We start from the raw sequence: 24960 nt of genomic DNA, 5'->3' as shown, positions 1-24960 counted from the left end.
CGATTGGATAAACACTAAAATCAAAAGTATTACACAATTATCTAACCTTACACTCAATGAGCAAAACATCGGCCTGGATTTGCACCACTATTAGCAGAGTCAGCTCACACTTTTTGCACAACAATACACACAGTGATTTGCAAAACACTAAACACACTTGTATACATTAGACACAGAAGTATATCAATGTGTCACTTCCTTGCAATTCCAAAACACTGTCAAATTACCACACCTATGAGCCATTGGTTAAACACAGCCATCAAGTGCGCAAACACATGATTGCTTAATTGTAGACACACCAAACAGGTTTAAGCACTATAGAAATGCAGCAGGTGAGTTCACCTGTCTTCAACCAAAATGGAAAGAGTCAGAAGAAGAAGAGTGAAGGTGAGAGGGGGAATCCACAGATGGAGGAAGAGGCGGAGGCCATGCCAGAGGCAGAGGTGAAGCAGGAAAACGTGCTCAAAGAAGAAGAGGCCCAAAGTTATCAAATTAATTTGAAAGGAGGAAGGGGGCCCATATTCACACAAGAACAAGAGAGAGAGATCATAAACATGGTTATGGCCAATAATGCTATCAGGCTCAGAGAAATTCAAGCCAACATTATCGGTCATTTTCAATAATGTCCATCAGGTCTCTGTCAACAATGGTAAGCATCCTGAAAAGACATCAGGGGGGTATTCGTCGTAGCTCGCTAAGCGGTTTAGCGAGCTAATTTTCAGGCTAAGATAAAAAAACGCCCCTCTTTTTGGTTCGTGGAAGCAACTTTTGATAAATCACCATAGTTACATATCGATTAGCACTAACCTGCTCCAGGGCAGGCTAACTTAAGTGTAGCTGGATAAGCTTGCCACACCCCTGGAAAAAGGAGGGATCCCATTTACCAAGGACTGATATTAGATAGTTAGATTAGCGTAGGGAGAGAGTTCTTTGCGATCGCCAAGATCCATTATTCCATCATGATGAGTTCTTGTATGAGCTCTACCGATTCAGCAGACAAGGAATAATTAATTTACAAGACCTTCTCGAGTCATTTATTGCAAACACCACAGTCAAACGTTGACTGTCTTGCGCTTTTTTGCGAGTGGTACATTTTTGTAGTGTCGTGATGCGGAGAACAAAGCACTCATAATTATATAACAGTGTTATTAGTACACCATAGCATATCATTATTGTAGAAAATGATTTATGTGGACTTATGATAAGAATAGAGAGAAATACACACAATTTATTTACACTGCTTCAATGTATTGCATTTGTTATTAATACATTTAGTCATTTAACAGACGCTTTTATTCAAAGCGACTTACAAGGAAATTTAAAACTTCATCGAGGTAGGAGGTGAGGGGAGTCAAACTAGCAACCTTGCAGTTACTAACCGGTAGCAGTATCCTCTGTACCAGTCCACACTTGCCGTCATGTTTTCATACATAGATATCATCCTATAAACATCCCAACACACCGCCTCTTGCCTTGCTCTTACAGCAGTGGCGGTGTTGAATTTTGCCATGATTATGGTCTTGTATTCTTCATAAGCGTTCGTGTTCATCTCCTGCTCGCCAGCGGAGAAAAAAAGAGCCCTCTTCTTTGAGTTTAGAACCATTATACCGTTAGAAAATCATTGTTTTGGTGATCGACCTTTCCTGCCTTTTGAAGTAGGACGTGCAGTTTAGCCTGGTTGAAATTAACCACATGATTTGGAGGCGGATGAGCCGTTGACGAATCGATATTTGCTGTTCTCAATCAGCTCGCTAATGTTAACGGGCTAAAAGGACAATTGATTAACTTCGCTTCAGCCCTTACGACGAATGGGGCCCAGAATGTGTTTTGAGACTGAGAATGTGTTGAGTTTTGCTGAGAAGTCTAAGTGAGACAGAGGTATTGACAACAGACTACACAATTAGCTACATGAGTTCAGGGGGGGTATTCGTCGTAAGGGTTAAAGCTAAGTTACAGTTTTTCTCGATAAACACATTTTTTGAAAGCATGCCTCGTTTTCTCAAAACTCTAAACACAAATTCCAAAACCACTCACACAAAATACAAAACCCTTTATATCTCCTGCAAAATGCAACTTTGCTTTCAAAACAGTGTTATGTCACCTCAAAAGGGTATTTTGTTTTCAAATGACAAACACAGCCCATTATATGAGTAGACATTCTAAGCATCTATTGAACACTAATGTGCTCAATGGAAAACACTACTATGAAATGGGAAAACACCAGTATGAAGGCCTTATCAGGAGCAAAATGTTTCTTTATTTTTTCAAATTTTTTCACAGAACAAACAATAGAAAATAGACCACTACAGTCAACAAAAAAAGAAAGAAAAATGTAAATAAAAAAGGACAAAAAAATTAGGCTTCATCCTGTCGTCGGTTCCTGTCTGGCCACAGGACCTCATCAACATCGCAGGCTATATTCTCCCTGGCCAAGCAGCGGGGGAAGTATCGCCTGGTGTGGCGAATCCAGCCCTGGAATGCCTCCGGGGCTATATCTCCACATGCCTCCTCCATGGCCTGGGGATCTGCGCTTGAGGATTGCGTGCATACACTTTCCACCTCCATGCAGAAAATAACTCTTCTATAGCATTTAGAAAGGGAGAGTATGGTGGGAGGGGAAGTGCCAAGAACCGTGGGTGGTTGGTGAACCAGGTGCGCACCAGAGCAACCCGGTGGAAACTTACGTTGTCCCAGATAACAACGTACCTGGGCTGCTCTGCATTATCTGGCTGGTCTGGTGGTATTACCGTGTTGTGGAGTGTGTCCAGGAATGTGAGGAGACGTGCAGTGTTGTAGGGGCCAAGGATTGAGTGGTGATGGAGGATGCCGTGGTGATTGATGGCAGCACAAAGAGTGATATTCCCTTTCCCGCTGGCCAGGGACATTTACAATGGCATGCTGGCCGATAATATTTCTCGCCCGACGCCTAGTTTTACAGAGGTTGAAACCAACTTCATCAATATAGATGAAGTTATGGACCTCTTCCGTTGCCTCTAGCTCAAGAACTCTCTGAAACAAACATGACAATATTGTATCAGAAATAGACCTACACATTGTTGTGAAACACTTGAAAATAACATTGGATTGGATTACCAAACAGTACAGTAATGTGTCAGTGCTGATAGGACGCAATCAGTTGTGAGAATATATAGGACTTACCTGCACATAGTCATGCCGTATTTGTTTAACCCTTTCGGAGTTCCGTTCGAATGGCACCCGGTAGACCTGCTTCATTCTCAGCTGTTTCCGCCTTAACACACGGTCCACTGTAGCTATGCTTACAGTGGCAATGTTGTGGAACATGGCCTGGTCATCAATAATGGCAGTTTTTATTTGTTTTATGGTTATGCATTATTCGCCAGAACCATGTTTACTATCGCCGTCTCCTGCTCCGCTGTAAACATACGCTCCCTCCCACCACGCTGGGGTAATCTTTCAGTTCTGCAAAATATACAAATACAGTACAATGTAAAATAGTTATACAGTAAATACAAGAACACTATGCTCCTGATAAGGATTCAAACTAGTGTTTTTCTGTCATAGTAGTGTTTCTTACCTATTCTCTCTTCTGAACGTCCGGATGATGGATGCTACTGAAAAGCGGCTTATATGAGGTTGCACCCTCTGGCCAGCCTCATGCATGGTTAAACCATGGTTGAGGACATGGTCAATTACTGTGGCCCGAATCTCATCTGAGATCACACCCCTCCTTCTCACTCGTCCTCCTCGTACTCCTCCTCGTACTCCTCCTCCTCCTCATCCCCTTACCCTTACCCTTACCCTTACCCTTACCCTTACCCTTACCCTTACCCTTACCCTTACTCCTCTGCCTCTCTGGTCTCCTCTACCTTCCATGTTTTCATCCATTCTTCTTCAAATCAGGAGGTCACCTGTGGCCCTTATATTGCTAAAGCCTTGATTCCAAATTGCACAACAGCCGTGGAAATGGAAGTTTTGCCTATTGAAAAGCAGTGTGTTCTGTCTGAACACAAGGAGGTTTTGGCATTGATGAAGTGTGCAAAGTAGAGAGGATGGTGTTTAGTGTTTTGAAGAAAGTGTGGTTAACAATTTAAATCTGTGTTTAAAGCAGATAATTGTGTGTTGTGTTTTGAAGAAAGTGTGGCTAACAATTGAAATCTGTGTCTAAAGCAGATAATTGTGATTTATAGTTTAGCAGAATTGGTTTAGGGAGTTGGCACATGAGTTACAGGTTGTAGTCATTGTGTTATAAGTTCCAGTTTTTGTGTGTAGTCAATCGAGAAAAACTGTAATCAATTGTCCTTTTAGCACGTTAACATTAGCGAGCTGATTGAGAACAGCAAATATCGGTTTGTCAACGGCTCATCCGCCTCCAAATCATGTGGTTACAGTTTTTTACGATTGGATAAACACTGAAATCAAAAGTATTACACAATTATCAAAACCTTTACTCAAGGAGCAAAACAACAGCTCAGATTTGCACCACTATAAACACATGTCAACATCACACTTTTTGCAAAACAATACACACAAGTGATTTGCAAAACACTAAACACACTTGAATGACACGGGAGTATATCAAGAGGTCACTTCCTTGCAATTCCAAAACACTGTGTCAAATAACCACACCTATGACCCTGTCAAATAAACACAGCCATCAAGTGCGCAAACACATGATTGCTTAATTGTAGACACACCAAACAGGTTTAAGCACTATAGAAATGCAGCAGATGAGTTCATCTGTCTTCAACCAAAATGGTAGGAGTCAGAAGAAGAAGAGTGAGGCTGAGAGGGGGAATCCACAGAGGAGGAGAAGGAGGAAGAGGCGGAGGCCATGCCAGAGGCCATGCCAGAGGCTGAAGTCGAGGTGGATGTAGAGGAAGAGGAAGACCTGAAGCAGGAGGAAAACGTGCTCAAAGAAGAAGAAGACCAAATTCATCAAATAAACTTGAAAGGAGGATGGGGGCCCGTATTCACGCAAGAACAAGATCGAGAGATCATAAACATGGTTTTGGAAAATAATGCTATCAGGCTCAGAGAAATTCAAGCCAACATTTTTGGTGACCATGCCATTTTCAATACAGTAATGTCCATCAGGTCTCTCAATCAACACTGGCACACATCCTACTGTAATAAGAGATCAGGGTAAAATGAAACAACTTTTTTTGTACTGTATTTTCATTTTTTTTCTGATCTTTTTTTAATGGAATTGTAACCTGTACTGGAAACATCATTTTACGTTTGTCTGATATTTGCTGAGCTTACAGTGTTATGCACACTACTGAAGTAGCATGAAAACTGGGACATGTTTTGTTGTGATTCTCCATGTTGACATGTTGACTGATTTGGGTATATGGAGAGGATTAAATTATATTTTCATCAGTCTGCAGCACTGGTCTTGTGTAGTGTTTGTTGAATTTATTGTATATTTGCACTTTCTATATGTACTTCATTACACTACTCCAATCACTGAGAAGTAGAATTGCTGAAAGTGTTTTAGGTTTATAACAGCAGTGTGTAAGTGGTACAAACAGAATTCAGTCATATGCAACGTGTGTGTTTCATATGGTAACAAAATATGGTTTTGTTAAATTAGTGTATAGTTTTTACAAGAGTGTTTCATTTTGCAATGGATCTGAGGTGTTTTGCTCATTGGGTGTGTGGTTGTGCTAATTGTGTGAGTGAAATGAAAAACAAAACAAAGCAGTCAAAATTGTGTTTAAGCAATCGAGAAAAACTGTAATTTCAACCAGGCTAAACTTATCAGGGCAATTGCGCGTGCACGTCCTACTTCAAAAGGCAGGAAAGGTCGATCACCAAAACAATGATTTTCTAACGGTATAATGGTTCTAAACTCAAAGAAAAGGGCTCTTTTTTTCTCCGCTGGCGAGCAGGAGATGAACACGAACGCTTATGAAGAATACAAGACCATAATCATGGCAAAATTCAACACCGCCACCGTTGTGAGAGCAAAACAAGAGGCGGTGTGTTGGGATATTAATAGCATTATATTTATGACTGAAAACGTGACGGCAAGACTGGTACAGAGGATACAGCTCTTGGTAAGTACCTGCTAGGTTGCTACATCGATTCCCCTCACCTCCTATCACAGTGTAGTTTTACATTTCCTTGTAAGTCGTTTTGAATAAAAGCGTCTGTTAAATGACTAAATGTAAATGTATTAATAACAAATGCAATAAATTGAAGCAGTGAAAATAAATTGTGTGTATTTCTCTCTATTCTTATCATGAGTCCACATAAATCATTTTCTACAATAATGATATGCTATGGTATACTAATAATACTGTCATATAATTATGAGTGCTTTGTTCTCCGCATCACCGACACTACAAAAATGTACCACTTGCAAAAAAGCGCAAGACAGTCAATGTTCGACTGTGGTGTTTGCAATAAATTACTCGAGAAGGTCTTGTAAATTAATGATTCCTTGTCGGCTGAATCCGTAGCGCTCATACAAGAACTCATCATGATGGAATAATGGATCTTGGCGATCGCAAAGAACTCTCTCCCTACGCTAATCTAACTATCTAATATCAGTCCTTGGTAAATGGGATCCCTCCTTTTACGGGGGTGTGGGAAGCTTATCCAGCTACACTTAAGTTAGCCTGCGCTGGAGCAGGTTAGTGCTAATTGATATGTTACTATGGTGATTTATCGAAAGTTGCTTCCACGAACCAAAACGAGGGGCGTTTTTTTTAATCTTAGCCTGAAAATTAGCTCGCTAAAACGCTTAGCGAGCTACGACGAATACCCCCCTGGCAACTGAGAATTTTGTTCAGCCAATGGGTTTTAGTGTTTTAGCAATTGAGAGAAACTGTAAGCAATCATGTGTTTGCGCTGTATTTAACCAATGGCTCATAGGTGTGGTAATTTGACAGTCAGTGCTTTGGGATTGCAAGGAAGTGACATCTTGATATACTTCTGTGTCTAATGTATACAAGTGTGTATAGTGTTTTGCAAATCACTATGTGTATTGTTTTGCAAAAAGTGTGAGCTGACATTGTGCTTATAGTGGTGCAAATCCGGGCCAATTTTTTGCTCCTTGAGTGTAAGGTTAGATAATTGTGTAATACTTTTGATTTTAGTGTTTATCCAATAGTAAAAAAAATGTAAACAATCGAAAAAACTGTAAGAAGGCCAAAAAGCCCATCACACCAAAACAGTCAGCTAAGATCCCCAAGAGAGTCAAGGCAGCTAAACCTAAGGAGGCCAAATCACTGTGTGTATTGTTTCGCAAAAAGTGTGATTTTGACATGTGCTTATAGTGGTGCAAATCTGGGCCGATGTTTTGATCCTTGAGTGAAGGTTTTGATAATTGTGTAATACTTTTGATTTGAGTGTTTATCCAATCATAAAAAACTGTAACTATTTCATGCGTTAAAATATTCAGTGACTTTGGTGATCACAAGCTTAAAGGAGGAAGGAAATCCAGCAGGCGGCAAATTGAACTGACTTTGGCATCCCGCACAGACCTACTCGTTGATTGGCTCTCAACATTCCCCCCTCAACCACAGGCAATGAGCAACGCTGAGCTGGAGTAGAATAAATTCACACTCCTTCGCTTACAGCACTTCAGGATTCACAAGAAACTATTGAAACCCTAAAATGAGCGGCAGAGGCAAAACCGGAGGAAAGGCCAGAGCTAAGGCCAAGACTCGCTCTTCCAGGGCTGGACTCCAGTTTCCCGTGGGTCGTGTGCACAGGCTTCTCCGCAAGGGCAACTATGCCCATCGTGTTGGAGCTGGTGCACCGGTCTACATGGCTGCTGTGCTTGAATATCTGACTGCTGAGATCCTAGAGTTGGCCGGTAACGCTGCCCGTGACAACAAGAAGAGTCGTATCATTCCCCGCCATCTGCAGCTGGCTGTGCGCAACGACGAGGAGTTGAACAAGCTGCTCGGCGGAGTGACCATCGCTCAGGGTGGTGTGCTGCCCAACATCCAGGCTGTGCTGCTGCCCAAGAAGACCGAGAAGTCCAAGTAAATCTGTCCTATAAAATATCAAACAAAGGCTCTTTTAAGAGCCACCCAATTACTTTGAGAGTACATTCCAAGTTGTTGAAATGCCCACTTGGTTTCCCCCTTCACATTTTGTAATTCAGCAGTCAAAGTACTGCGTTCATATGATTTGGGTGTGGACGGTAATAACCGAGCCTCCTTGCTTGCAATGAAATGATTATGATTGAATCAAAAAACACTAGGAGTAGCTATGGCCCATTGTTTTAATGGCATGCAGTTAGTTTCATTATATTTGTGTACATAGTAAGGCCGCGGGATATTTCGTCACCGCCATGGGGCACCAGACCAACCATGGGTTCATTGTGTGCAATACCCACACGTGATGTGCGGTCCTTCAAACGCATTGTTCCAATAATAAAGCATATTTGAGTGTATTTCTTGTTTTATTTTGGTCCTACACTGAAATGTTTTTTGAGAATAATCACAAAGGCAATTATATTGGGGGCGGGGCTTTGAATTTCAGGCACGACTCGAAAGCACTTACGATGGCCAATCAGCGGAGAGAGGGGGCAGGCTGCGACTATAGGCCTTTAAAAAACCCGCGTCCCACTTTCTGCTACACTTCAAACCGAAGAAGACTTAACCATGGCAAGGACAAAGCAAACTGCTCGCAAATCCACCGGCGGCAAAGCCCCAAGGAAGCAGCTCGCAACCAAGGCTGCCCGCAAAAGCGCCCCAGCCACCGGTGGCGTGAAGAAGCCCCATCGTTACAGGCCCGGTACTGTAGCTCTGAGAGAAATCCGTCGTTACCAGAAGTCCACTGAGCTGCTGATCCGCAAGCTGCCCTTCCAGCGTCTGGTCAGAGAGATAGCTCAGGACTTCAAGACCGATCTGCGCTTCCAGAGCTCTGCCGTCATGGCTCTGCAGGAGGCCAGCGAGGCTTACCTGGTTGGTCTGTTTGAGGACACCAACCTGTGCGCCATCCACGCCAAGAGAGTCACCATCATGCCCAAGGACATCCAGCTGGCCCGTCGCATCCGTGGGGAGCGTGCTTAAGTTTATGCTTCACTCCAAAAGAAATCAAAAGGCTCTTTTAAGAGCCGCCAAACTGTCGATCAAAGCTCTATTTCGTTAACTGTTGTAAAGAGTGAAATACACTAGATTCTAGTTATATTCCGTAACCTTTCAAAACGGGTTGTTTTATGAATTAAGCAACATTTGCTGTAACTAGTTGTGAAAGGGAAAATGCAATCACACTCGCCAGGTCATGAATATAAAACATTGCATCCATGGGGAACGTGCTTAAATTAATTTTACAATGCAAGCATATTTATCGTTTCACCACTCCACTAATCCTAATGCAACATCTATTATCATTTCAAGCATAACTGATGTTCATTTCATGGTGTGTCGAAGCAACACTTCCACCGAGTTAGACCTGTGCGTGTTATTTCGTTTTGGGGATTATACGCCACTCTAAATTAATTGACCACCAGCCCAGTCTACGTGCTATGTAGTTAAATGGTCTGGGACTATCCTGGAGCGGCTTTTGCCATGACATTTCCAACTGTATCACCACAACACCGTTTAGCGCGACATGGGTCGCCAGTCAGATTGCACTCAAGATGTCATGAACATGCCTTGTGTGCGCACGAATCATGGCCGTTCTAGAAATGTATCCTTGTAAATATTATAGAGAATTACGCAGTTTAAATGAAAAAAAAAAATAAGCATTGGAATGACTTTTCAAAGAAGAGCTGGGTGGCTCTTAAAAGAGCCTTTGAGTCGGAGTGGGTTAAGATAACGCCCTACTTGGAGCTGGTGTATTTGGTGACTGCCTTGGTTCCCTCAGACACAGCGTGCTTGGCCAGCTCGCCGGGCAGAAGCAGACGCACTGCGGTCTGGATCTCCCTGGAGGTGATGGTGGAACGCTTGTTGTAGTGAGCCAGGCGGGAAGACTCCCCAGCGATGCGCTCAAAGATGTCATTCACGAAAGAGTTCATGATGCCCATCGCCTTGGAGGAGATACCGGTATCGGGGTGGACCTGCTTCAGAACCTTGTACACGTAGATGGCATAGCTCTCCTTCCTGGTCTTTCTGCGCTTCTTTCCTCCTTTCCCTGCAGCCTTTGTCACTGCCTTCTTGGATCCCTTCTTGGGCGCTGGCTTCGCTAGTTCAGGCATGATGTATCTCTGTCTATCTCAAACAAAATATAACTGCCTTGGTGAGGTTGCCAGCTATATATCCAAAGTTATATGCAAATGACTGACTGCGTCACTTCAAACACCCACCATGCGAATAGGCAGTCATTTCCCTCCAACACCAAACACTCAGGCACAGTTGGTCACTTTGTAGCAAAGGGGACGGTCAGTGAGGCAAAGCCAGCCCATCCCACAGATCAGCGGTTACCCCCCCCCCCCCCCCCCTTCTTTTGTCTCATTCTCGGCACTTTTTTTAGAAATGGAAAAAAAAATCCTGCGAAATAGATATATGCAAAAAATGAAGATATAATTCTCATTCTCATTCTCAATGTGAGTTTATATATATATATACATACATATATATATATATATATATATATATATGCAGTGGTTAAATTGGCTTTTGTGAGGAGGGGGAGCCCTTGTGTGCGGTCAATGGTCATCTTTCAAAAGCATCATTATTTATATCGCTCTCAGATACATTATGAATGTATGCATTATTAGACTTAAGGGGCTCTTTTTCCACTTCTTATTATTTTTCAAACAAAAAGGCTACAATTCAATGTATTATCTTTTGAATATCATCAAACAACATTAAGAAACGTATTTATTATTCACACATAACAAAGCTGCATGAAGAATATAAAATGTAGCCTATGTTCATGAGTACATTAATGCAGCTATCATTAAAACAGACATTGGTATTTATACAGTAGCCTATATCATCACTTGTTTCAGGATCATTGGAATCTATTACAGTTTTTCAAAATTACTTTGCACCAACAAGCTTAAGTTAGCCTATGTGAACTTAAATATTTTGTGTAATTCAGAGCTGAAACCACAACATAGGGACACATGTCTTTATATCATATTAGCCTAGTATTTTAGTTAAACTGGTATTGTCAAAAATATATGGAAAACTAATAGTTGAGTTTGATTATTTCAGTTAGGCCTATATTGCAAAGATCATAGGAATCTAGGTAACACTAAATACCCCTTTGTCAGTCAATGAACTAAGAAATTATGAATTTCCAAAAAAGAATACTAAAACAATTAAAGCAGGTAGCGATAGGCTACACGATTTGACATTTGCTAGCGGCTAGCTAGCCAGTGATTTGTATGGTGTTACTCGCTTTTTAGTGCGGCCGTCATTGGCCATCATAGGCGTTTGTTGTGCCCTTGTCCCCCTATGGATATTAGCCCCTTGATGAGAGTTCAACTGCACCTTGTCGCAAAGTTGTGTCATGCTTTTTCTTTGGGTTAGGATAGCTTGGCTAGTTGGCTATTAGGTTCGGTTCTGAGTGAAGGCTAAACTGCTTGGCTGTGTCCTTTAAGTTAGCTTAGTTAATTTGTTGTTTCAGGCTGAAATGTCAGACTGAATAGCGAAAAAACAGATCATAAATAAACACTAACCTTCTTCACACATTCTAGCGATGGCGCTTTGGTGGACAGCTTATTAACTACAACAATGATCCTTTAGAAAACCATTTTAACAATCACCAAATATTGTAGGTGTCGATTTTTGACGTTCACTGACGTGCACTTCACGAGAGAATCAGTAGAATGCCCTATCACGCCTCATAATTCCATGTATCATTGATTGGCTACAGTGTCTTTGAGTAGTCTTGTGAGTTATATAGTCTCATATTGCAATGCGTTTGTCAGGAGATGAAAAAATATTAAAAGTAATATATTATTATTTTACACTGACGGAGACGGAGCTGAGCTCCGGCGGGGTTTGTTGTAGACATAAGGAGGCGGAGCTGAGCTCCGGAGCGCTCCGGCCCAATTTAACCTCTGTATATATGTATATATATAAACTCACATTAGTTTGCGTAATCAATTACTTGTTTTTTCTTCCGTTTTTGTTGGAGAGATTCTTCCATTTTTACGCCAATATAAATGTCAGTTGTGGTATAAGCCCAATGTAATATTAACAGATCAGCAGTTTAGTCATCTACCCGCACTTTTCGGTGAAAGGAAGAAAGAGATAGATATGTAAATATTACCACTGGTTTTGGATTACAAATATTTTGTGTGACTGATCACTTAATTTCTCGTTTTTGCTGGAGAGATTGTTTATTTTTTACGCCAATATGAATGTGAGTTGTAGCGAAAGCTCAATGTACTATGAACCAAGTTTCCAAGTGTCATACATTCACAAAAATGCTTCTGTCGAAAGCGAACCATAATTTTACGGCAGCAAAAATGTCATTCTTTAGCGCCTTCACGGCGTCGCACCGTACGCATCCTGGCGAGGTGTGGGTCTGTTTTGAAGGAGTTCTTGCTTTTATATTACACCATTAAATGCAGGATAGCTTACGCACAGAAATGAATGACCTGATCTAATCACGCTAAAAGGCAGGTCTTATATGATGTGCCAAATAGCCTGATCGTGAACTCAGGATTTCAGTGTGCTCATGAGAATCGATAAAATTTACTGACTGATTATTTTTGTTACTATAGTCCTAAATCATGGGTAACACTTAGATAGTGCGGGTTGGTGTTATGACAACATCAATGATGGGATACAGCCTTTGCAAAGCAATTGGGTGGCTCTTAAAAGAGCCTTTTGGTTCAGTTTGAATGCGTGATCAAATCTTTAACCGCCGAAGCCGTACAGAGTGCGGCCCTGACGCTTCAGAGCATAGACCACATCCATGGCGGTCACGGTCTTTCTCTTAGCGTGTTCGGTGTACGTGACGGCATCCCGGATCACATTTTCAAGGAAAACCTTCAGCACACCACGAGTCTCTTCGTAGATGAGGCCGGATATACGCTTCACACCACCACGGCGAGCCAGACGACGAATTGCAGGCTTGGTAATGCCCTGGATGTTATCACGAAGGACCTTGCGATGACGCTTAGCGCCTCCCTTACCTAGTCCTTTGCCTCCTTTTCCTCTGCCAGACATGATTTCAAAGTGTCTTCTACTTTGTTAAAGTCAAAAGTAATAAACATTTTCGCCGCGGTGAGCGTAGTCATTCTCAATGAGAGGACGCTGGTGAAGACTACTAAACACTCCCCTTTGCTTGTCCCTCCTTCTTTGAAAGGAGAGTACGCACACATGTAAAGTAAAGTACGTCAATAATACACGCCCTCTCGTGGATTCCATATAATTTGCTTCGAGTTTGAAAAACGGTTTTACTCTACTTTGGCAGATTAGGCCGGGAAATGCCGTGAAATTCCTGCTGGCTGCAAACAAAAAAAATCTAAAATTGAATTATTGTGACTAATGTGAAATGACAATTTCAGAATCACCAAGAAAAGAAAACATTTTGGTTGTCACTTTGGTTAACACACGGGTATCATTGTGATATTCTGAAAAATCCAGTCCCCAGTAAAATGAATTATTATTATATATTTTTTCTACCAAAGCCATACCAGGAGCTAACACAATGCACTTTACAGAAGGAAATGGGGGGGGGGGGGGGTATTGACTAAAATAGTCAATACTGTGAGGGTGTTGCACAAAAGTTGAAGTGATGGTTACAGAGGTTGATATTGATAGCTGTAGTTTGAATTTTGTTATCCATTGTTAAATAAATGGAAAAAAAAATTGTAGGTTTTGATGGAAATGTTCGGTTTTGATGGGTGTGTGATACGTTTTGGGAAGGTGGTGTCATTCTGCAAACATCATATAGTGTTTTGGTCATTTCAGCTTCTGTTAAGGGCTGTGTGTGAGCTGTTTTGAAAAAGTAAACAGTGAATGGAAAAATGTGTCAAAGCAATCGAGAAAAACTGTAATAAAGTGTGTTCCTGCAATTCCCTTTTTTCTTCCCAGACCTCTTCTATACTAATAAAGCGTGTTCCTGCAATCCCTGCTCCTCTTTTTTCCCCCAGACCTCTTTGTTTGGATTCCCAGTCCAGTGACTGAAGGCAGTGAGGTGAAGCTGAGCTGCAGAAACACCTGCAGACGGGAGAGCAACGCCACTCACCTGCAGACGGGAGAGAAACGCCACACACCTGCAGACGGGAGAGCAACGCCACAGTGACATGGAGAAAGAATGGAGAATATGTACCCAGTAAACAACTCTGAGCTTCTGCTCCAGAGAGTCAGTATCGAGGATGAGGGCCACTATTCCTGTGTACTGAAGGGTTATGAGCAGTGGCGGTTGGTGATTTTTTTTTGGGGGGGGGGGGCGCAGTTGGGCGGCGCGGTTAAAATAGCACTCCACAATGAGAAGAAAAGAGTTTGAGTAGAATATAAAAAAAAAAAAAAAAAAAAAAGCTTTATTTCAACAACACACAGTGCTCAACACTATCCAATAACAACCATCAAATAAACTGTAACTTTGGGCATGAGAGGTTCAGAGCAGAATGGTTTCAGAGGTTTACAGAATAAAACAGGTGCCCACACCCTCATTTACATTTAGTCATTTAGCAGATGCTAAACCCTCACATGAAAGAGGTTTAGAGCACAAGAGATTCAGAAAGATATCACATTTTACATTGGGTGTTTGACAAGAGTAGGCCCCACTACTTATAAAGAAATTTAGCCCTCCTCTCTTTCAAGTTGGCAAATCTCTCAATAACTTTTCCCTCACAACAGCCAGCATACAGTCAAGTTCATTCTGGACTGTTTTGGATGTTCCCTTAAACACAGATGCTCTTTCAGTGCACTGTCAAGTGAGGCAACGACGTCCACCAAGCCACGGAATATCCCTGGGTTATCCGAGTTCTTGCGCTCATCATGACCACACAGGGCCAACTCAAATGCACCACAGAACTTCACACAGTCTATTATTCTTGAGAGAATGTGTCTTTTTCCTTACTTCTTCATTGTGTCATTTCTGCACTCTTTCTTTCTTTTTCTTTCATTTTGTTATATTTCTAATGTAAAGTAGTATTTATTTATTGTTACACCAGGTTCTATTGCTCGTAGCTTGAATATTCTCTCCCTTGTACGTCGCTTTGGACAAAAGCGTCTGCTAAATGACTAAATGTAAATGTGTTTTCGAATGCCAATTCGGTACCCTGCGTCGAGCTGCTTTGCTATACTCAGTCTTCCAAAGAGGCTTAGCTTCAGGCTGTTAGTTAGATGGCTGCGGCAAGATTCGTGCTTCTTACATTTATCGTTGAAGTGCTTTAGATCCTTCATCCCCGTTGCAGTCCAGATTGTTTCAGTCCCAGGACTTTGGAACAACAGGCAGGGAAAACAAAAAAACGCATTACTCAATGAACAACCAGCTAACCAGCTCTGGTTAGCATACAGGCTTGAGGAGACGCTACGGGTGTACGTCCTCCCGCGGTCGATGCTCTGCTGCTGCATTTTTAAATCCGGACGTTCGGGTCCCATGTCTTTCAGTCTCTTCTTGTCGACATCTGATCGTCGATTGAAAAGTGTTTCACAAAGAGATACCACAGAGTTATCAGTTGCCATACTCAAAGAATCAAAGTCTCTGCTAGCTATGTTGCTCTCCTAGATACGTGAGATTTATACGGGATGTGAGGGAATGATAAAGGTCTCTGATTCGACGAATAGTCCAATCGCGTTGAAATAAGAAACGATGTCATTGGCTAGGGCGCAAAATGTTGCGCCCCAGGATCGAACTTTCATCCGCCAATGAGAAGCTGTCCTTGCTCAAACGTTTCAGAAAAGTATGAGAGCTCCCATTGACTTCCATTTGGCCGGCGCCCCTCCACGGAGGAGTGGCTTATCTCAGTGATAACGAATGGCAATATATTATATTTGGTCACATTTAAGTGGTTGTTGACAGGGGCTTACGGTCTCCCACACACATTTAACGCGTTAACACAGTACATTTCTTATTTTGATTGTTTGGTATATAATGTTTTTTGACTTTTTTTTTTTTTTCATCTCAAAATTTTAGGAGGGGCGGCGCCCTTGCGCCCTGTATTGACGCACCGCCACTGGTTATGAGGCACATCCATATACACCAGTGAAGCTTAATGTCACAGGTGAGTACAAAATTAACTTAAATGAAAAGGAAATGTTTGATGTGCAGAGCACATGAACAATTTTGCAAGCCAATTTATAATTTATTAGAGAAATTTGATCTGCTGTTTCGTTTCAAGTTCCACCAAAGAACACATCAGTTTCTGTCAGCCCATCTCATGATGTCCTTGTGGGAGATACGGTGAATATGTCCTGCAGCAGTGATGCCAACCCACCAGTGGAGATCTACACCTGGTTTAAGGTGGGTGAGTCCACTCCAGTAGGATCAGGACAGCATTACAGCATCACTAACATCAGATCTGAGGATAAAGGACAGTAGTACTGTGAGGCCAGGAATAAATATGGAGCTTATCACTCTACTGCTGTGTCCATCACAGTTGGGGGAATGGAGCTGGGAATTCTACCATACCGATTGTCACTGGTAGATGTCCTTTTCATTGGATGTGAATCCCACAATTATTGCCACATTTTAGTTTTTTTTGTTTTGTCTCATGCCTCATTGCATTTTTAATTTTTGTTTTGTTATATTTGCAGTCCCTAACAACTATTTATTGTTTTCCATCATTGGAGTCATTGCGGTTGGAATTGTGTGCGACTCATGCGCAATCCACAGGATGAGGTGGGTGCTGCAGTCAAATCCATAAACCGACCTGTCAATCAATCATTATATCTAATACATATATTCCTGACATGTTGGGTTCTTTCCTCTGGAAGGAGAAATGAGGAAGAGGTCAGTGGAAGTTTTCACATTCTCAATGCCACTGGATTTATGTGCTGAGGCTGCTGGAGGAGCAGAGGATGATGTTCAGTACTCCACCCGAGACTGCAGGAGGATCAGAGGATGATGTTCAGTACTCCACCATCCAGCCCCAGCGCTCCAGAGAGACTGCAGGCACTTAGGAGGATGAGGAAGCCCAGTATGACACCGTTTACCCCATCAGACCCGGACGATCAGATATACAGTGGCATCTGTCATTAGGACATTCGACAAGGAAACGGGTTAAAAAAATTGTCTACAGTTACAGTAATCAGTTGCTTATTGTATGCACCATATCAGCAGTTTTGATACTCCTTCCTGTAACATTTTACAGTAGGTTATTTGTGGTTTATTCTATGTATTTTGTTTTACATAGAATAGAATAAAATAGAATAGAATAGAATAGACTTTATTTGTCATTGTGCATTAGATACACAACGAAATTGGCTTGTGCAACCACTAAATAAACCAATGCTTACATCCACATCCACCCTTCAACCGCACTAAAGCACATTAAAGCATGCTTGCAACCCCACACACTCACACATACATATATTAAAAACATAAATAGGGAGATCATCAAGACATCATATATGGCACAGAGTGAGAGTGCAGTTGTGCTGGGTGGAGGGTAGGAGGGTTGAGTGGTTATTTAGTTCTGTGATGGCCCTGGTGATGAAACTGTTCTGCAGTCTGGAGGTGCGGGCTGTAGTGGCCCGGTAGCGCCTGCCAGAGGGGAGCAGGGTGAAATGCCACATGCCCCGCGGAGCCAGCGTGTCCTAAAGATGTCGTCCAGGGGAGGCAGTGGAAGTCCAATTATTCTCTCAGCAGACCTTATGACCCAACTGAGGGATTCCCTGTCCTTGTCTCTGCAGTTGACGTACCATGCAGTGATACAGTATGTGATGACACTTTCAATGCAACAGTGGTAAAAAGACTTAAGCAGCTCGGGAGACAGGTTGTTTCTCTTCAGTGTTCGCAAGAAGTAGAGCCGCTGCTGTGCTTTCTTGACTGTGGCGGTTGTGTTCATCTCCCATTTCAGGTCCTCTGAGAGCATAACCCCCAGGAACTTAAAGCAGGAGGTCCTCTCCACTTCCTCACCATTGATGATGAGGGGTTGAGGGTTCGCCTTTCGCGAATAGGATTGAGGTTCGAGAACGACAAGGAGGAAGGGGGCCTTTATTCATGCAAGAACAAGAGAGAGAGATCATAAACATGGTTTTGGCCAATAAAGGCCCAAGAGGCTAAGAGAAATTCAAGCCAACATTATCTGTGACCATGCCATTTTCACTAATGTCCATCAGGTCTCTCATCCTCAACTTTATCGAGTGCCTTATGAGCGGAATTCAGAGAGGGTCAAATGCAAGGGTCTCAAACTCAAATTACCCGGGGGCCGATTAGCGTCCAGTCTGGTCAGTGGGGGGCCAGATTTTTTTTTATCTGTTGGCTTGCCTATCACAAAACTGTAGAAACCACTTTTGAGTGTTGCAAATGTACCATGTGTGATCAGTGGTGCAATGGTTAGTGTTGTTGAATAACAAGTAGCTGACCTGGGAGTAGTCTTTAGAGGTGGGTATGTGTCATAATTGGAGTAATGAGGGGTCATAAAGGTCATAAAGGGTTATTAATATGACAATTTGGATGGATGGTTAGTTTTGATCTAGGTTTGGGTGACAGGTTGCTTGTCATTTTGGATGGATGAGACAGGTCCTCTGCCCTTTCTCCCCCCTCCACACAGGCAGTTGACCCCCCACAAATGGTGGGAATCGCTTTGATAGTAAGGTGTTATCTGAGAGGGTGAGATTTTCCCGGCGTAGCAATGGTGTTTCTGACCAGGTGTATCCTGTTGGCATAGCAGGGGTCAGGAAGACTGGCTGATCTAGGCGTGAGCACGGGGTTGATAACAGAAATTTGGTGTTGAATGATGTCGTAAACCGGGGTTACCCAAGTAAACCATATGGCTTATCAAAAAGGGTGATGAATAATAAAAAAAGCAAATGGCCTCACCACACACACACACACACACACACACACATGACGTAGTGAAGACCGACCCAGTAAAAGGGTTGGGTTTCTTTTAGCCTGTGTATAAAGAGTCTAGATGCCAGATCTACAAAGCTAGGAGTTAAAGCATTTGAGATACTGCTAAAAAGACTATAATGGCTGCTGCAATGAATAGTGGTTCAACTGTGACCACACCGACTAGCATTATCAGTAGGGACTCTGAAATAACTGGCGCGCCTAGAAAAAGAACAAATCCACAGGCTTGTAACACTAGATTGGTATTATCAGTACCAGGTAGTCTGAGATATGAATGGGCATTACCTGACGGTCTCATAGCTGGCTATATTTTTGATGATACAGAGCGCTGTGTGACACTATATAAGTTGGCCGAGCCAGGGCTGGCATTTACAAACGATATGCCACATATTACCTATAGTGCTGAGGGCTGGAAAATGTCTAGGGCTAAAATCTGGAAAGACATGGGTATGGCGAAAACGGATGGGGATCGTGTTTTCAAGAATATTGATACTTTGTTTAAATGGTTTCTGCTTGAAGACCGCCTCGCGGGGGTTAAAATACGGTTATTCTGATATCCATGATGTGGATAGCGTCACAGGGAGCCCCCCTACAGTGACGTACACACCCCTTTTCAAACGTTGAAAAAGGGGGCTCAACCGATCCATGCCGTTACAGAAATTACCATGCCTTCTACGACTACTGGCCTCACAACAGCAATGATGGATTCCGGAGCCGCTGCAGTCAATGATACTATGGAAGACACAGCCTCCGAAACCATCGTTACAGCCGCTGACCTACCATCCGCAATCGATCAGGAGTGTATATACATGACTTCGGAAGACGAGTCAGATGGGGAGGCCGCAAACTCCACATCGCCTGATGACACCCCAATCATGATGACCCGCAGGATGCCAGGCAAGGGGCCTACAACCTTTGAATTGCCCATCAGACGGAATGCGACTGGAGGGATGGGCAACTATGCGGCTTGGGCTACGTGCAACCCGGCTGTTTTTAGCGTTGCTACGGACTCATCAAGCAATGATATCAGCGCAGGCGGTTCAAATGGTATGCCGCCTACCGCCATAATCACAATGTCAGAGCTATCACCCAAAATCATCAAAGCATGTGTATTTGTCATGTTAAATCGTGTTATCACCAAAATGCTACAGGAGGTTTGTAATGGTTGTGTTGTGGATCATCCGAGCCAACTACAGCATCGATGTCTTTTTGAAGAGGCCTCGATGTTCTATATCGACAACAGCGACCGGGTTAAAACCAGACTTTATCAAACGTCTATGTTGCAGGTCCTGACACACGTCTGTACTACAAAAGGGGTCATACCACTCAAGCTAAGAATGCTGGGGGCGGTGGATATGATCCTCTGGGAGCTGGCAGAGTGTGAGGTTGGTGACTACTACATCGACGCGCCTTATGAATTCATCGACGGTCGCATTGGAGCCGTTATTACAGCAGCGATGGACGCATGCTGGCGGCTGCATTGAAGTATCACTCGCGACCTGGAGGGTCATGAAAAAGCAAACCTGAACACTGCTCCAAGATGGGGAATTATCTACATCGAAACAAACGGGCAGCTGAGCATGTCAAGAGACGTGTGAAATATGAACTTTATGCATTGTTGTGTAATACAATAGTTAGTGATTCACGATATATTACTACAACTTTTGCAGTGTCTAGACACCGACTACTTGGTCTCAAAAAACAAATGTGTGCAGCCAGGACATTATCTACTGATTGGGTAGATATTGTACATAGAGGCGCTAATGTGACAAGACCGTGGCATATTTCATTACGGGTCATTTTAGAACACCTGATCTTGGGTCATCAGGGTGATTTCAAGCTGGGTCATATCATTGTTGTATGTACATATGTTGTCGATATATGTACCGCTAATCTGAGTAAAAGTAAAACGAGTGATGTTTACACAATAGTAGAGAGTTTGGTTGATACGCTGGTAGATAAACGTTCTGACACATGTATTAAATTTTTAAAATATTTGGATAGTTATTGTAGATGATCACATTATTGTAAAAAGGTATCTCTGCCTATTTAATAAAACCATATGCTTGTATACAGTGTTGTGTCATTTGTTGTCAGATGTCTAACATGGCAGAACTTCTGAAAGCCGCTTACTACGATCCTTCAAGCGAGGGTTGCTACGGGGGCCGAGATCGTTTGAAAAACGCGGTGTTCAATGCCACAGGGGTCCAGGTACCAGCGAGCCAAGTGTCAGAATGGTTAGCGGGTGAGGAGGCCTACACACTACACAAAGCCACACGGATTAATTACAAAAGAAACAGAGTCATAGTATATGGTATAGACAGACAATTTCAAGCAGATCTTGTGGATATGACTATGTACTCAAAGGAGAATGACAACGTTAAATTCCTGATGACGTGCATAGATGTCTTCAGTAAATATGCGTGGATCCGTGTTTTAAAAACCAAGACTGGGGCAGAGGTTGCTAGGGTATTTGATGATATTTTAAAAGAGGGCCGTGTGCCTCTGAAAATACAAACAGATCGGGGGAAAGAGTTTTTCAACAAACATTTTCAGAAAGTGCTGAGTGAACACAGCATACAACATTTCGCTACAGGGAGCGAATTAAAAGCCAGTGTTGTTGAGCGTTTCAATAGAACTATTAAAAGTAGAATGTGGCGGTATTTAACATCTGCCAATTCTAAACGTTATGTGGATACAATACAAGATCTGGTGTCCTCATATAACAATAGTAAACATCGAAGTATCAAGATGCGGCCTAGAGATGTATCGCGAGAAAACGAATCACAAGTGTTTAAAACATTATACGGTATGAAAGATGCTAGTGACCCCATTGTGTTTAAATACAAAACAGGTGATATTGTCAGGATATCGAAAGCCAGAGCACCGTTCACCAAAGGTTATGAACAATCATTCACGCATGAATTTTTCACCATAACAGAATGTGTAGCACGAAGACCACCGGTCTATAGGTTGAAAGACTATGACGGGGATATAATAGACGGTTCATTTTATGAACCAGAATTACAGAAAAATACATATTGATGTCGATAAACCCTTTAAAATGGAATCTATTTTAGAAAGAAAAAAAGAGGGGTCGATACATATGGTGTTAGTGAAATGGTTGGGCTGGCCTAGTAAGTTTAACAGTTGGATTCCTGAAAAAGACGTGGTTAACATTTAAAAGCCACGGTTTGGGGCGCAGCATAACTCATTGACATCAGCGAAGTTATGGATGACGGAGGTTTTTATGTAACGCTGCCGTGTAATGCATCTCAGAGTGTGTATAGCGACAATGAAATTTCCAAGTATCGAACTAATCTAGCTAGAGCCCTATTAATGAAAGGCCAATGGGAGGTAGGGTTATGTGAGTTTCAATATCCACGAACATGGGAAACATTTAGTCATGAGGATGCTAGGATAATCCTCACTGACAAAGTAAGCAAGGTGTCAACAGCCTTCATTCTTCGTGTGGGGTATTACGCAAAAATCCCTGATATACTTGACGAGATCAACAAACATACAAATGCTTTTGGTATAAAATTAGGTTATGATGATATTGTCAACAAGATATTTATTGTTGCAAAACAGGAGATGACGCTAGTGTTTTATGGGAAACTCAGTAGAATTTTAGGCTTCGACGCGGCAGTGGTCATCGATCCAAACGTGACCTCTAGCAAGGGCAGAAAATATGCAGAGCACGTGGCTGATTTGTATGGTGGGGAATATGCATTATTTGTATATACTGACATCATAGAGTATCAAATCGTGGGTGATCACTTTGTGCCCCTCCTAAGATGTGTACAAATAAGCGGTAAAAACAAAGATACAATCACTATCAACTACGACAAACCACACTACGTACGTGTCTCTAAAAGACATATCAGTGATATAGCCATTGAAGTCAAGACGGATCAGAATTACAACGTGCCTTTTAAGTACGGGAAGGTCGTTGTAAAACTCCATTTTAGACCTGTGAAACAGACACATCATTTTTAAAACAATGAAGCCCTTCAGCATAGCAGCGGACCCTCAACGATATGTAGCCTATTATCATAACCAGGCTGGTGGCTTTATGCCAGGGTTTACTGGGGGTACCACTATGTATGGGGCTGGTCTTGGGGGGTTATTCAGGGGGCTTTTTCGCATGGCTATGCCTCTATTGAGAAAAGGAATCGGGATTGCTAAACCACATCTAAAAGCTGCTGCTAAAAATATTGTTGGTGATGTCATATCTAGGGTTGTGAATCATCGTGGAGACCAAGCCCAGGCTGGTTCAGGCATGCTTGTGATGAGTCGTACCAGGTCGAAAAGACCTCCAGGGGTGCGGCGTGTCTCGACAGCAATAAAAAATAGGGGCAAACCTAAGAAACGCTCAGTGACTAAACGGAAGACGCCTGATGCACAACGTAGAAGCGCTAGTGTGAAAAAGAAGTTTAAAAATATATTCTGATTATGGCGCTAATACACGGATTGTCTGAAGAGTGCGTTAAGTCGGAGCTCGATCTTTTTACAGTACCTATGACCCAAACAACGATTGAAAAATCGACTTATGTTGAGATATCACCTATAACAGCTTTGTCGGATACATCGCCCCTGGAATTTTTCATTGCCGGGAATGGTGATGACTATATAGATTTGAATAACACACTTTTGTATACAAGGATCAAAATCACAAAACCGGATGGCTCGAATATTGATGCGGCCGCCAAGGTGGGGTTAGTGAATTATCCAGGCTCAACAATATTCTCACAGGTTGACGTCTCATTGGGTGATCGACTGATCTCACAGGGGTCAAATACCTATCCATATCGCTGCATCATAGAATGTCTCATGAATTATGACAGACAGACTCTGGAATCGCTATTCTCGGCGGGTTTGTTTTACAAAGACACAGCCGGTCGTATGGACATAGCAGACCCCCTAGGAGCTAACATGGTCTGCGGAAGAGAGCCACATTCACAGCAAACAGTAGAGTTGTAGAACTATTAACCCCCATACACAGTGATATCTTTTTTCAAGAAAAACTGATGTTGAATAATGTGGATATCAGAATCAGATTGACCCGGGCAAAGGATGAGTTCTGTCTAATGAGGGCTGATGATGTGGACTATAAAATTAGTATGGTTTCGGCGTCACTATTTGTGAAAAAAGCATCTGTATCAGCAGCCGTAAGACTTGGACACGCGCATGCCCTACTCTCTGCAACAGCTAAATACCCTGTTGACCGGGTCTGTCTAAAGAATTTCTCAATACCCACTGGTACTAGGGTTGCCAATCAAGAAAATCTCTTTCTGGGGACCTTACCCAAATCTATTATAATAGCAATGGTTGATAATGATGCATTTACAGGCGCCTATGATAAGAATCCATTTGCCTTCAACAATTATGATTTAGAATTTCTGGCTCTGTATGTGGATGGGTTACAGCAGCCAGCAAAGCCTTTACAACCTCAGTATTTACAGGGGGCTGCTGTGCGAGAATTTTACCAGTTGGCCTTAGCCACAGGCAGACATTTAAAAAATAGGGCCATGTTGATAGACTGTGAAAATGTTTTACACGGTTATACGCTATACGCCTTCAATCTCTCACCTGACGAAGACTGTGGTCAACATCTATCATTAATTAAGTCGGGTAATATCAGATTAGAAACCTGATTCAGACAACCACTACGCAGCACTATAAATTTAATAGTTTATGCCATATTTGACAGTATAATAGAGGTCTCAAATCGTAGACAGGTACTAATTGATTATTACTGAGGCCATGAATACACTACAACTATCGGCGATTATGGCGAAATTTTCCAAAAACAGCCATTTCCTGGGGGTTTTAGCATGCGATCAATTACCTCGCAACCCATTACAGCGACTACCGGTGTCGGTTATAATCAACACCCATAACTCAGACCAGGCTGGTGAGCATTGGCTCGCTGTATACATAACCGATGCCAGCTCCGGCTGTTTTTTCGACAGCTTTGGTAACAAACCAAACTCCCCACTGTTCCCCACAGGCATCTACACATTTTTAAAAACTAACTGTTCTACCATACAATTCTCAAACAGACAGGTCCAAGACTATGCA

General features: G+C 42.4%; 4 protein-coding genes across 4 annotated transcripts; 2 read left to right on the top strand and 2 right to left on the bottom strand.

Annotated features, from left to right (window-relative positions):
- The first annotated feature begins 7588 nt into the window (after positions 1–7588).
- On the top strand, positions 7589–8014 carry LOC105895812 (histone H2A-like). Its single transcript, XM_012822500.3, has one exon. The coding sequence runs from the start codon at positions 7606–7608 to the stop codon at positions 7981–7983; it is 378 nt and encodes a 125-aa protein (XP_012677954.1). The 5' UTR covers positions 7589–7605; the 3' UTR covers positions 7984–8014.
- A 497-nt stretch (positions 8015–8511) lies between these two features.
- Positions 8512–9252, top strand: LOC105895808 (histone H3). Its single transcript, XM_012822496.2, has one exon. The coding sequence runs from the start codon at positions 8604–8606 to the stop codon at positions 9012–9014; it is 411 nt and encodes a 136-aa protein (XP_012677950.1). The 5' UTR covers positions 8512–8603; the 3' UTR covers positions 9015–9252.
- Positions 9253–9745: 493 nt separating this feature from the next.
- On the bottom strand, positions 9746–10190 carry LOC105888660 (histone H2B 1/2-like). Its single transcript, XM_012814401.3, has one exon. It carries the CDS (start codon positions 10139–10141, stop codon positions 9767–9769), a length of 375 nt encoding a protein of 124 aa, XP_012669855.2. The 5' UTR covers positions 10142–10190; the 3' UTR covers positions 9746–9766.
- Positions 10191–12709: 2519 nt separating this feature from the next.
- LOC116219207 (histone H4) lies at positions 12710–13109 on the bottom strand. Its single transcript, XM_031562314.2, has one exon. It carries the CDS (start codon positions 13071–13073, stop codon positions 12762–12764), a length of 312 nt encoding a protein of 103 aa, XP_031418174.1. The 5' UTR covers positions 13074–13109; the 3' UTR covers positions 12710–12761.
- Between the last annotated feature and the right edge of the window lie 11851 nt (positions 13110–24960).

This window comes from Clupea harengus, chromosome 24, assembly GCF_900700415.2.
Source record: "Clupea harengus chromosome 24, Ch_v2.0.2, whole genome shotgun sequence".
Classification (NCBI taxonomy): domain Eukaryota; kingdom Metazoa; phylum Chordata; class Actinopteri; order Clupeiformes; family Clupeidae; genus Clupea; species Clupea harengus.
This window is presented reverse-complemented; position numbering and strand designations above follow the sequence as displayed.